This window comes from Tachyglossus aculeatus, chromosome 17, assembly GCF_015852505.1.
Source record: "Tachyglossus aculeatus isolate mTacAcu1 chromosome 17, mTacAcu1.pri, whole genome shotgun sequence".
NCBI classification, from domain to species: Eukaryota; Metazoa; Chordata; class Mammalia; order Monotremata; family Tachyglossidae; genus Tachyglossus; species Tachyglossus aculeatus.
The window spans coordinates 8617697-8630659 of record NC_052082.1 but is presented as its reverse complement, the minus strand read 5'-3'; the positions used below and the strand labels follow the sequence as shown (position 1 = coordinate 8630659).

Genomic DNA, 12963 nt, shown 5'->3' with positions numbered 1-12963 from the left:
GCAGCAGCATGAAGTATGGATTGAAGTGGAGAGAGACACGAGGATGGGAGATCAGAGAGAAAGCTAGTGCAGTAGTCCAGAAGGGATAGGATGAGAGCTTGAATTAGCAGGGTAGCGGTTTGGATGGAGAGGAAAGGGCGGATCTTGGCAATGTTGCGGAGCTGAGACCGGCAGGTTTTGGTGACGGCTTGGATGTGAGGGGTGAATGAGAGAGCGGAGTCGAGGATGACACCAAGTTTGCGGGCTTGTGAGACGGGAAGGATGGTAGTGCCGTCAACAGAGATGGGAAAGTCAGGGAGAGGACAAGGTTTGGGAGGGAAGACAAGGAGCTCAGTCTTCGACATGCTGAGCTTTAGGTGGCGGGCGGACATCCAGATGGAGATGTCCTGAAGGCAGGAGGAGATGCGAGCCTGGAGGGAGGGGGAGAGGGCAGGGGCAGAGATGTAGATCTGGGTGTCATCAGCGTAGAGATGATAGTTGAAGCCGTGGGAGCGAATGAGGTCACCAAGGGAGTGAGTGTAGATTGAGAACAGAAGGGGACCAAGCACTGAACCTTGGGGAACCCCCACAGTAAGAGGATGGGAGGGGGAGGAGGAGCCTGCAAAAGAGACTGAGAAAGAACGACCGGAGAGATAAGAGGAGAACCAGGAGAGGACGGAGTCTGTGAAGCCAAGGTCAGATAACGTGTTGAGGAGAAGGGGGTGGTCCACACTACTAAATAAGAATAATAATAATAGTATTTGTTAAATGCTTACTATGGGTCAAGCACTGCTCTAAGCCCTGGGGTAGATACAAGTTAACCAAGTCATTCCCAGTTCCTGTCCCACAGGGGGCTCATAATCCAATGGGGAGGCAGAATAGGTATTGAATCCCCACTTTAAAGATGAGGAAACTGAGGCATAATCAATGAATCAATTGTATTTATTGAGCACTTACTAGAGGAAGAGGGCAAAGGCGGAGGGAAAGGGAGATCCAGAAGGGAAAGGGAAACCAGACAGGAAAGTCCATGTTCCTAAGAAGAAGAGAGGGAGATGGGGAAGTGGTCAAGGGAAAATAGTTGGGAAAATGACTAAATCCGTCCACTCTTTCCTGCAGCACAGGTATTCCAGCTGTTGTTGGAAAGGCAGCGTGAGACTGTAGCCCGCTAGAAAGGATCCACGTTACTGGGAAATACTGGGAGGTGGAAATGGCAGATTTCTTCCCCACTCTGCTGCTTCCAGAACAGAAGTCTTCCGCTTGCAACAAACGACAGACCACTAAAATCACTCCCAGAGGGGAACGCGTTGCACTGACCGGGGCGAGACTGGAGGCCTTAACCGGGCGACTCTTGGTGCTGCAGCCCTTACTGTGTGTCAAGCACTGTTCTTAGGATTGGGGTAGACACAAAATAGAAAAGCAGTGTATCTTAGGCATAGAAACGATGATAATGATAATAGCTAGATCCCAGGGCCAGAGAGTCAGAAGGACCTGGGTTCTAATCCCATTTCCGCCACTCGTCTACTGTGACTATGGGCCTGTCACTTCTGTCACCAGGTCCTTCTGACGCCCAAGCCCTTGCTCTATCCATTAGGCTACGCTGCTTCTTCCCCAGTCTGGAACGCTGGATCACAGGAGGAGTCCCGAGCGGAGAGAGATGGGGGCAACGCGGAGAGAACGATTACACAACTTGCTGACTTTGCTGATGTTAGTGCACTTACTGTCTCCGACGACGGTGAGCTAGTCAGCATATCCACAGGGGCTGCTGTTGTCTCATTGGGTATTGACACATTGACTGCAAGACAAGAGAATAATTGTGTGTTTCATAATGCACACTGCAATTAGAAGATTTAATGAACTGAAGATCCATTAAGTCTGTCAACCGGCGGTGGGGGAGGGATGGGTAAAAGCAATTTCCAATCAACTTCCCTCAAATGACGGCAAGATAAGTCGCCAAACTCTGATCCCATTGAATGCCCAGTAAATACATCAATCAATCCATCAATCGTAAATACATGTAGCAGTATTAGTGGTAATGGAGTCAGAAGGACCTGAGTTCTAATCCCCGCTCCGCCACTTATCGGTTATGTGACTTTGGGCAAGTCGCTTCACTTCTCTATGCCTCAGTTACCTCACTTGGAAAATGGGGATGAAGACTGAGTGCCCCATGTGGGAAAGGGACTGTGTCCAACCATATTAGCTTGTATCAACCCCAGTGCTTAGAACAGTGCCTGGCACATAGTAAGCGGTTAACAAAAGCCTCTATAAACACCTATAAACTGGTGGTGGGGGAGGGATGGGTAAAAGCAAGGTAGTGTTTATAGAGAGTTTACTGTGTGAAAGCACTGTATTAAGCATTGGCAGAGCTGAGGGAGCCCCAGTTGACTATCTTGGAGATGACCTCTAAGCCATTCAAGGACAGGAAACAAAGAAACACCAAACAAATAATTTACAAAGATCTCTCTAGGACTTGTTATTTCATAACCTCCCTTCATATCCTGCCTCTGCCCTAGGATCTGGACGTACTGTCTTACGTTGAAATTGGAATCTTGCTAGAGGGCAAAACCATTTGAGAAGCAGTGTGGCCTAGTGGAAAGAGCCCGGGGCCTGGGAATCAGGGGACATGGGTCCCAACCTCAACTCAACCATTTACCGGCTTTGTGACCCTGGGCAGGTCACTTCATTTCTCTGTGCCTTAGTTTCCTCATCTGTAAAACAGAGATTGGATCAATCAGCGGTATTTATCGAGTGCCTTCTACTTACTAAGGGCTTGGAAGAGTACAATACAACAGAGTTGGCAGACACATTCCCAGCCCAAACAAGCTTACAGGCTAGAAGGGGAGACAGACATTAGTATAAATGAATAATTTATAATATATAATTTAAAGACATTTACATACATGCTATGGGGTTGAGGGTGGAGTGAATACCAAGTGCCCAAAGGTCACAGATCCAAGTGCATAGATGATGCAGAAGGGATAGGGAGCCAGGGAAAAGAGGGATTAAACATGGAAACCCCCTTAGAGGAGAAGTGACCTTGGATTTATACCTACCCTCTCTTCCCCTTGGACTGTGAACCCCAAGTGGGACAGGGACTGTGTCCAATTTGATGATTTTGTTGCTACCCAGAGCTTAATGTAGTGCTTGGCATATAGTAAGCACTTAAATACCACAATTATTTCTATGACTACCATTTCCTCTTGTCCTATTCTCTGTAGAGATACAGTGGATTAAATAACCCAAGTCCTTTCACTTTTCTCCACATAATTTTATTGACTTCCTTTAATTGTTTTTGGATGTGGCGGCCATTCCTTCCATTCAGACAGCAGAAAGGCTTTTTTTTGTTGTTGGTTTATAATCGACTTCGTAACATGCTTAGTATGTGCCAGGCACTGTACTAGCGTGGCTCAGTGGAAAGAGCCCGGGCTTTGGAGTCAGAGGTCATGGGTTCAAATTCCGGCTCTGCCAATTGTCAGCTGTGTGACTTCAGGCAAGTCACTTAACTTCTCTGTGCCTCAGTGACCTCATCTGTAAAATGGGGATTAAGACTGTGAGCCCCCCATGGGACAACCTGATCACCTTGTAACCTTCCCCAGCGCTTAGAACAGTGCTTTGCACATAGTAAGTGCATAATAAATGCCATCATTATTATATTATTACTAAGTTCTGGGATAGATACAAGATAAACACAGTCTTTTAGACTGTGAACCCACTGTTGGGTAGGGACTGTCTCTATATGTTGCCAACGTGTACTTCCCAAGCACTTAGTACAGTGCTCTGCACACAGTAAGCGCTCAATAAATACGATTGATGATGATGATGATGATAAACGGCTTGAATGCAGTACCTGTTCCATATTGGGCTCACAGTCTAAATAGGAGGGAAAACAAGCAGTGAATCCCCATTTTACTATTGAGGTAACTGAGAAACAGAGAAGGGAAATGACTTGTCCAAAGTCAAACAGCAGACAAGGGGTGGAGCCTGTGACATGCTCTTTCCACAAAGCCCCTTGGCTTAAAAGAAACAATGGGTCCCTGCTTGCTGGAGAACTCTTCAATAGAAAATATCATTTGGGCCCCAAACCTCCCCAGAATACTCTTCGATCCAATAGTCTAACACACAGGCTCAAAACTTCCAACCCACTCTCCCCTGGCCCTCCCATAGTCTCGTACTGAAAGCTCACCTCACCTCCTCCAGGAGGTCTTCCCAGACTCAGCCCCTCTTTTTCTCTGCTCCTCCTCCCCTCCTCATTGCCCTTTCTCCCTCCCTCTGCTCTACCCCCCTCCCCGCCCCACAGCACTTGTGTGTATATATATATATATACACATATTTATTATTCTATTTATTTCATTAATAAAATGTATATATCTATAATATATGTATATATACATACATATATACATACATAGCTGTATATATGTATATGTTTGTATGTATTTATTACTGTATTTATTTATTTTATTTGTACATATTTATTCTATTTATTTTATTTTGTTAATATGTTTTGTTTTGTTCTCTGCCTCCCCCTTCTAGACTGTGAGCCCGCTGTTGGGTAGGGACCATCTCTATATGTTGCCAACTTGTACTTCCCAAGTGCTTAGTACAGTGCTGTGCACACAGTAAGCGCTCAATAAATACGATCGAATGAATGAATGAATAATCCTAGTTATTTATTTTGATGCTATTGATGCCTGTCTACTTGTTTTGTTTTGTTTTCTGTCTCCCCCCTTCTAGACTGTGAGCCCGCTGCTGGGTAGGGACCATCTTTATATGTTGCCAACTTGTACTTCCCAAGCGCTTAGTACAGTGCTCTGCACACAGTAAGCGCTCAATAAATACGACTGAATGAATGAATAATTCTAGTTATTTATTTTGATGCTATTGATGCCTGTCTACTTGTTTTGTTTTGTTGTCTGTCTCCCCCCTTCTAGACTGTGAGCCCGTTGTTGGGTAGGGATTGTCTCTATTTGTTGCCGAATTGTACTTTCCAAGCACTTAGTACCGTGCTCTGCACATAGTAAGCGCTCAATATATATGATTGAACAAATGAATGAATGAATCGTTTCTGACCAACAGAAACTCCATGGACAAATCTCCCCCAGAATGCCCCACCTCCATCTGCAATCTTTCTCGTAATGGATCCATAGCGTTTTCTTGGTCAAAATCCAGAAATGGTTTACCACTGCCTTCTTCCATGCAGTAAGCTTGAGTCTCCACCCTCGACTCTCTCCCATGTCGCTGCTGCCCAGCACAGGTGAGTTTTGACCTGTAGCAGATTGTCTTCCATTCGCTAACCATGGCCCAAGCTAGGAATGGAATGGGTAGGCCTCTACTTGACTGTCCGTCCCATAGCCAAGACTGGTAGAGGACTGGAAACTCTCTGGATGCGATTCTGAGAGGGGCCTCCCATGGTGCACTTAATTTATTTTTTCTGGAGATTGACAGTTCAAAACCACCATATCTGAGAGGGTGATGTGCACTCTATGAATTATCATGCCTTTGCTCATGTGATCGACAAACCTCTCACAGCCTATAATAGTTTTGAGAAAGGATGGGTTCTTGGATAATTCATCAGTGCATTATTTTATTTGTATTTCATCCCGTAGGTGGTGACAAATACCGGCACTGGCGATAATGCCCAGTCATTCTAAACTGTGGCCGGAACCCAAGCCTGGAATCAATGCGGGCCGTGATGCAATTTCTAAACCCTGGAAGAGGATACGAGATCAGAGAAGGGAGAAGAGCAAACAACCTCAAATGGAGTAACGTTAGCCACTTCACTTCACTGTCAAAGGGCAAGTTGTGAACTTTGCCTTTTCTGAAGCAATGTGCTTTACCCGATGACCTCTCTGGGACGGGACAGTTCATATTCATATCGCTGCGGAGTTTTTCCGGTCCGTACAGAGAATATCGTACAGTGGCGAGGCTCCCTGACAATGCGCCTCATTCTCACCTGCTCTGGAAGGCTCAGAGAAGCCCTGGCTTTGATTTTTGGATATTTCCCAGGTTAAACCCATCCCGTTTTGCTTTTCTAGCCCTGCAGGAGGGCCGTGCCAGGGAATCTAGAGGTTCCTTGGTCCAAGGGTGATGTCATTCCATGACCCCAAGGATGCAGTGATCAAGCTGAAACCTGCTCTTTGCCTTCCTGATGCCTGGCAGAGCCGTGAGCACCTGACTGGCCTTTGCTCATAGGGGTGTTTGGGTTAGAATGGGCCTCCTCACCTGAGAATGAGCCCCAAAAGGGGAGACTCCCCAGTATGTCAGAGTTGCTAGATAGGTCTTCCTGTGCCCTTCCTCTTCATATCCAACAGACAGTCACTCTCCCCACCTTCAAAACCTTACTGAAGGCCCATCTCCTCCAAGAGGCCTTCCCCGACTCAGCCCTCACTTCCTCTTCCTCTCCCTTCTGCATCACCCTCGTACTTGGATTTGCTCCCTTAATTCATCCCTCCCTCAGTCCCACAGCACTTACGTCCATATCTGTAATTCATTCATTTATATTAATGTCTGTCTCCCCTCTAGACTGAAAGCCCCTTGGGGACAAGGAATGTGACTACCAACTCTGATAGTGTACTCTCCCAAGTACAGTGCTCTGCATGCAATAAGCTCTCAATAAGAAGCAGCATGGCTCAGTGGAAAGAGCACGGGCTTTGGAGTCAGAGGTCATGGGTTCAAATCCCTGCTCCACCAATTGTCAGCTGTGGGACTTTGGGCAAGTCACTTAACTTCTCTGTGCCTCAGTTACCTCATCTGTAAAATGGGGATTAAGACCGTGAGCCCCCCGTGGGACAACCTGATCTCCTTGTAACCTCCCCAGCACTTAGAACAGTGCTCTGCACATAGTAAGTGCTCAATAAATGCCATTATTATTAATAAATACAATCGACTGATTGCTTGATTGACTGCTGGGCAGGCCCAACTCTGACAAGTCATAAAAATGAATGTATTTATGAAGTGCTTGCTATTTTCCAAAGCCCCATTCTAAGCGCTGGGGATAAATACAGGATAATCAGGTGATCCACAGTTCCCAGGTCACAGTCTAAGCAATAAGGAGAGCAGGTACTATATCCCCAATTCACCGATTACCTCTCTAGGCCTCAGTTTCCTCAAGTGACTCACACTAAGTCGCGGCTGGCGGCAGCATTGGCGATTCAGCGATGGAATTCTCGCCTCCCACGTGGGAGGCTGGGGTTCGATTCCCGGCCCATGCAGGTATGCTTTTAAGCACTTAGTACAGTGCTCTACACCCATTTAGCACCGAATCAATTCGATTGAGTGAACTAGGGCTAGAACTTTGATCTCCGGACACACAGTCCCGCGTTCCACACTTCCTCCAGGGAGTCTCACTAGAGAGGAGGTAAGGGAGAGAGGAACTGGACCCAGCACGGTCCAATTAGAAACAGCCTGGCCTAGTGGATAGAGCACAGGCCTGACAGTCGGGGACATGGGTTTTAATCCTGCCTCTGCCACTTGCCTGCTGTGTGACTTGGGGCCAGTCACCTCATTCCTCTGTGCCTCGGTTACTTCACCTGTAAAAAGGGGTTTATTACTGTGAGCCTCACATGGGACATGGACTTAGACTCTGATTACTTAGACTCTTGTTTCAGGAAGGCAGAACCAAAGTTCCCATGATTAGGCTACGTCCGATGAGAAGACGAGAGGGGAATCGATCTCCAGGACACCAGCACTTTACACATAGTAAGTGCTCAGGAAAGATCACTGAATGATTGATCAGGAGGAATAAAAAAGCCTAAGGTATCCTTCTGCTCCTCATCAGTCTTTTTGGTCTGTCTCTTGAGAAGCAGCGTGGCTCAATGGAAAGAGCACGGGCCTCGGAGTCAGAGGTCATGGGTTCAAATTCCGCCTCCACCACTTTTCAGCTGTGTGACTTTGGTCAAGTCACTTAACTTCTCTGTGCCTCAGTTCCCTCATTTGTAAAATGGGGATTAAGACTGTGAGCCCCCTGAGGGACAACCTGATCACCTTGTAACCTCCCCAGCACTTAGAACAGTGCTTTGCACATGGTAAGCAATACATGCCATCATTCATTCATTCATCCAATCGTATTTATTGAGCGCTTACTGTGTGCAGAGCACTGTACCAAGCGCTTATTATTATTATTATTTAGAGGGCAGTTTGGAGGAGGAGGAAACGCACCACTCTGAGTTTTCACGTGGGCAGAGGATGTCATCTCTGGCTCCGGGTACAGGCCGAGACTCAGGACCCAAATGCGATCCTAAATCCTAGTCCTCTTTTGCGGGGTTATCTGTGCTGCCCCTTACTGCAGCCTCTCCCGGGCTGGCGTGGTTCTGGCCAGCATGTGATTGGGCACGGTGCCCTCTGAACAGATGGGAGGGGGTTCACGGGAGGCCACGGAGCCATGTATGAGCAATGCCCGGGACGGCTGAAGGCGACGTGGCCGGCTTAGGATCCCTAAATGGTGGCTGAGCCCCAACGTGGATGACTTCAAGTGACGTGTGACTGTTAATCTCACTCTGAGACAGTATCACCCTGAGGTTAAACTGGTGCCTGTGAGCAGGGGGATCAAATTGGCATGTCCTCTCTCCCTCCAAGCCTCACGTGTAACTGAAGCAGGAGTACGGGTAAATGGAAAAGGTGGACAGACACACGGACAGACATAACAATGCTCCCTGTGACTTGTCTGTGAGGCCACCTTGAGGTTTAATTTAAGGAAACCGAGTAACCTGAGGTCTTATTTAAGGAAACTGAGTAACCCGAGACAACTATCAACTGCCCTGAATGAACAGGCAGCTTTGGTTTGGAAGAGCAAAAGGGGTTTATCCAATGGATATATCTGGAGCTAAATGTGAGGTCAACGATCTGAAAGAGAATGTCAGAAGTGCAAAACCCCAAATCATAATAACAGTGGCATTTGTTAAGTGCTTACTAGGTGCCAAGTTTAGTGCTGAGTCCTGGGGTAGATCTAAGCTACTTGAGTTGGACTCAGCCTACGTCCCACATGGGGCTCACAATCTTAATTCCCATTTTACAGATGAAGTCACTGAGGCCCAGAGACAACTGCGGATTTGCCCAAGGTCACACAGCAGACAAGTGGCAGAGCTAGGACAAGAATCCAGGTCCTCTGACTCTCGGGCCCGGGCTCTTTCCACTAGGCCATGCTGCTTCCCAACAATATTAGCTTCTGAGGCTGCTAAGCTCACACCTCCAGATACATCTTCCGCTTTCAGTTTGAATTCAACGGATAGCGGGATTTCACATTCTACTTTGTCAGAGTGAATTGCCAGTGGCGAGACATTCAGAAATTGAATCGGTTAAAAAAAAAGCCTGAAGGATCTCACAGAGAATCAATCAATAGTATGGAGAAGCAGCATGGCTCAGTGAAAGAGCCCGGGGTTTGGAGTCAGGGGTTCAAATCCCGACTCCGCCAATTATCAGCTGTGTGACTTTGGGCAAGTCACTTCACTTCTCTGGGTCTCAGTTCCCTCATCTGGAAATGGGGATTAAGACTGTGAGCCCCCCATGGGACAACCTGATCACCTTCTAACCTCCCCAGTGCTTAGAACAGTGCTTTGCACATAATAAGTGCTTAATAAATGCCATTATTATTATTATTATTATTATTTAATGGGTACTTCCTCTCTGCAGAGCACCATACTATGAACTTAGGAGAGCATGAGAGAATAAGAGGACACAACCCCTACCCTCAAGAAGCTTACAATCTAGTGGGGGAAGCAACATCATCATCATCAATGCTATTTATTGAATGCTTACTATGTACAGACAACTGCACTAAGCGCTTGGGACAGTACAAGAGTACAGAAGCACACAGTACAGAGTACAGAAATAGCCTGGCCTAGTGGAAAGACCAGGGGCTTGGGAGTCAGAGGTCCTGGATTCTAATCCCAGCTCTGCCACATGCCTGCTGAGTGACCTTGGGCATGTCACTTAACTTCTCAGTGCCTCAGTTACCTCATCTGTACAGTGGAGGCTAAGATTGTGAGCTCCAGGTGGGACAGGGGCTGTGTCCAACCTGATTGCCTTGTATCTACTCCAGCAGTTAGGACAGTGCTTGGCACATAGTAAGCGCTTAACTAGTACACAATTATTATTATTATTATTATAACAAAACAACAGAGTCGGCAGACACAACCCCTGTCCACAGTGAGTTTACAGTCTAGAGGGGGTGGCACATTAATATACACTGGTTTGTCCATTGGGTTTGTCATCATCATCATCAATCGTATTTATTGAGCGCTTACTATGTGCAGAGCACTGTACTAAGCGCTTGGGAAGTACAAATTGGCAACATATAGAGACAGTCCCTACCCAACAGTGGGCTCACAGTCTAAAGTTTGTCCATTTGTTCCCCTCCCCCTGTCGAGACTGTGAGCTTATTGTGGGCAGGAATGTGTCTGTTGTTACTCTCCCAAGCGCTTAGGAAAGTGCTTTGTACACAGTAAGTGCTTAATAAATATGATCGAACGAATGAATGACTGCATGGTGGTTTCCCCGTACACATCACCCACAAACACACGCCTCGCCCCCAACGACGCAACCCGACAAGATCGGTATCGTCGAGTATCATTTCTCACCAGTGTCCGGAGGGAGACAGGCGCAGGTGAATTGCGTGATGTAGTCCACTTTGAAGTCAGAGTTGATGGGGTAATAGTCAGCCAATTTGATCATCTTCTTGAAGGCATCGTAGATGAAGATGAAGCTGATCAGGGAGGAGAAGCCCTCTTCGGTGAAGCGGGTGAAATACTGCACCAGGAAGCTGGCATCGGTGGCCACCAAAAGCAGACACAGGAAAGCCGACCACAGGCCGATCCAGAGGCGGAAATGCAAATAGTCGAACTGATTGTCTCTAGGAGAAAAAAACGATAGAGTTAATCGTTATAATAATAATTATGGCGCTTGTTAATAATCAAAGTACTTGTTAAGATCTTCCTATGTGCCAGGAACTGTACTAAGCGCTGAGGTGGGTACAAGCAAATCCAGTTGGACGTAGTCCCAGTCCCACAAGGGGCTCACAGTCTCAGTCCCCATTTTACAGATGAGGTAACTGAGGCACAGAGAAGATAAGTGACTTGTTCAAGGTCACGGAACAGACAAGTTGAGAAGCAGCGTAGCTTAGTGGAAAGAGCACGGGCTTCGGAGTCAGAGGACGTGGGTTCTAATCCCGGCTCTGCCACTTGTCTGCTGGGTAACCTTGGGCAAGCCATTTAACTTCTCTGTGCCTCAGTTACCTCATCTGTAAAATGGGGAGACTGTGAGCCCCATGTGGGACAACCTGATTACCTTGTATCTACCCCAGTGGTTAGAACAGTGCTTGGCACATAGTAAGCGCTTGATGAAATACCATAATTATTATTATTAGGTGGCAGAGTCAGGATTAGAACCCAAGACCTTCTGATTCCCAGGCGCAGACTCTATCCACCACATCACGTTAAGTGCTTACTATGTGCCAAGCACTGTTCTAAGCACTAAGGAGATACAATGATGATGATGATGATGGTATTTGTTAAGCACTTGCCCGTTGTTGGTTAGGGATCATCTCTATTTGTTGCTGAATTGTACTTTCCAAGTGCTTAGTACAGTGCTCTACACACAGAAAGCGCTTAATATGATCGAATGAATGAATGAAGCACTGTTCTAAGCACTAAGGAGATACAACGATGATGATGATGGTATTTGTTAAGCACTTGCCTGTTGTTGGTTAGGGATCATCTCTATTTGTTGCTGAACTGTACTTTCCAAGCGCTTAGTACAGTGCTCTGCACACAGAAAACTCTTAATATGATCGAATGAATGAATGAAGCGCTGTTCTAAGCGCTGAGATACAGTGATGACAGTGATGATGATGGTATCTGTTAGGAGCTTACTATGTTTCAAGCACTTTTCTAAGCAATGGGTTAGATACAAGCTAATCCAGATTGGACACAGTCCCTGTCCCACAAGGGGCTTACAATCTTCATCCCCATTTTACAGATGAGGTAAGTGAGGCACAGAGAAGTTAAGTGACTCGCCCAAGGTCACACAGAAAACAAGTTGGACACAGTCTAAGGACAAGGGAGAGAAGGGAATGAATCCTCATCTGTAAGACGATGCCCAGTGAAATGAAGTTAGAGTGCAAGCTCTTAGTGGGCAGGGCCAGTCAGTGATATTTATGGAGCTCTCACTGTGTGCAGAGCATTGTACTAAGCACTTGGGAAAGCACAACACAGGGATGGTAGAGGAAATCCCTGCCCACGAGGAGCTTACAGCCTATAGGGTTCATTGCTTAGTTCATTGCTTAGCGCTTAGTACAGTGCTCTGCACACAGTAAGCGCTCAATAAATATGATTGATGATGATTGCTTCTTTCTGCCAGACTTCCCCAAGTGTTTAGCACTGTGCATTGCATTTGATAAACATTATTATCAGTAGTACTAATGAAGAAAAATTCCAGTCTTCTGAAAAAAGGAATCAGATTCCCAACAACACCAGTGGCATGATCATTGAACATGGAGAACCAAGTGGATTTATTAATTACAGCGCTTCCCTGAATTATGCCCAGAAATTTTCCAGCTTGAATTCCCAACAATTCCAGAGAGGGAGCCCAGGTACTTGGAGAAAGGATTTTACATCCTTCGGATGCAACCACTGAGCTGGAACAAAAATTACTGTGGCGTTGGTTACATTCTTACTATGTGCCAAAGCCTGCTTTGAGCACTGTAATAGGCTGTGTTTTCTAAGGGCCCCTTCTGTTGCTATGGGGGACACATCTTGGGGCGACTTTGCAATCTGTTAGGTGGGGGAGACCAGAGGTTCATTTTGGGGGGAGACATTGCTGCTGGAAGGTCTGGGATACATCACTGTGGCAGTTCAAGGATGAAGGGCACAGGGATCGATCGCTGGTGTCTACTGAGCGCCTCCTCTGTGCAGAGCACTTACGGAATGCTTTGGACAGCATGAGCGTGGCTCAGTGGAAAGAGCCCGGGCTTTGGAGTCAGAGGTCATGGGTTCA

General features: G+C 46.7%; 1 protein-coding gene across 3 annotated transcripts in view; it reads right to left on the bottom strand.

Annotated features, from left to right (window-relative positions):
- The window catches only part of SLC4A4 (solute carrier family 4 member 4), a 355442-nt gene that overhangs the window by 58735 nt on the left and 283744 nt on the right, over window positions 1-12963 (bottom strand). For all 3 annotated transcript variants that reach the window (XM_038758874.1, XM_038758873.1, XM_038758875.1), the window contains exons 14-15: window positions 10551-10822; window positions 1698-1771 (exon numbers count right to left, since the gene is read on the bottom strand). In XM_038758874.1, coding sequence (XP_038614802.1) covers window positions 1698-1771; window positions 10551-10822 — 346 coding nt within the window. The remainder of the gene's footprint in view (window positions 1-1697; window positions 1772-10550; window positions 10823-12963) is intronic.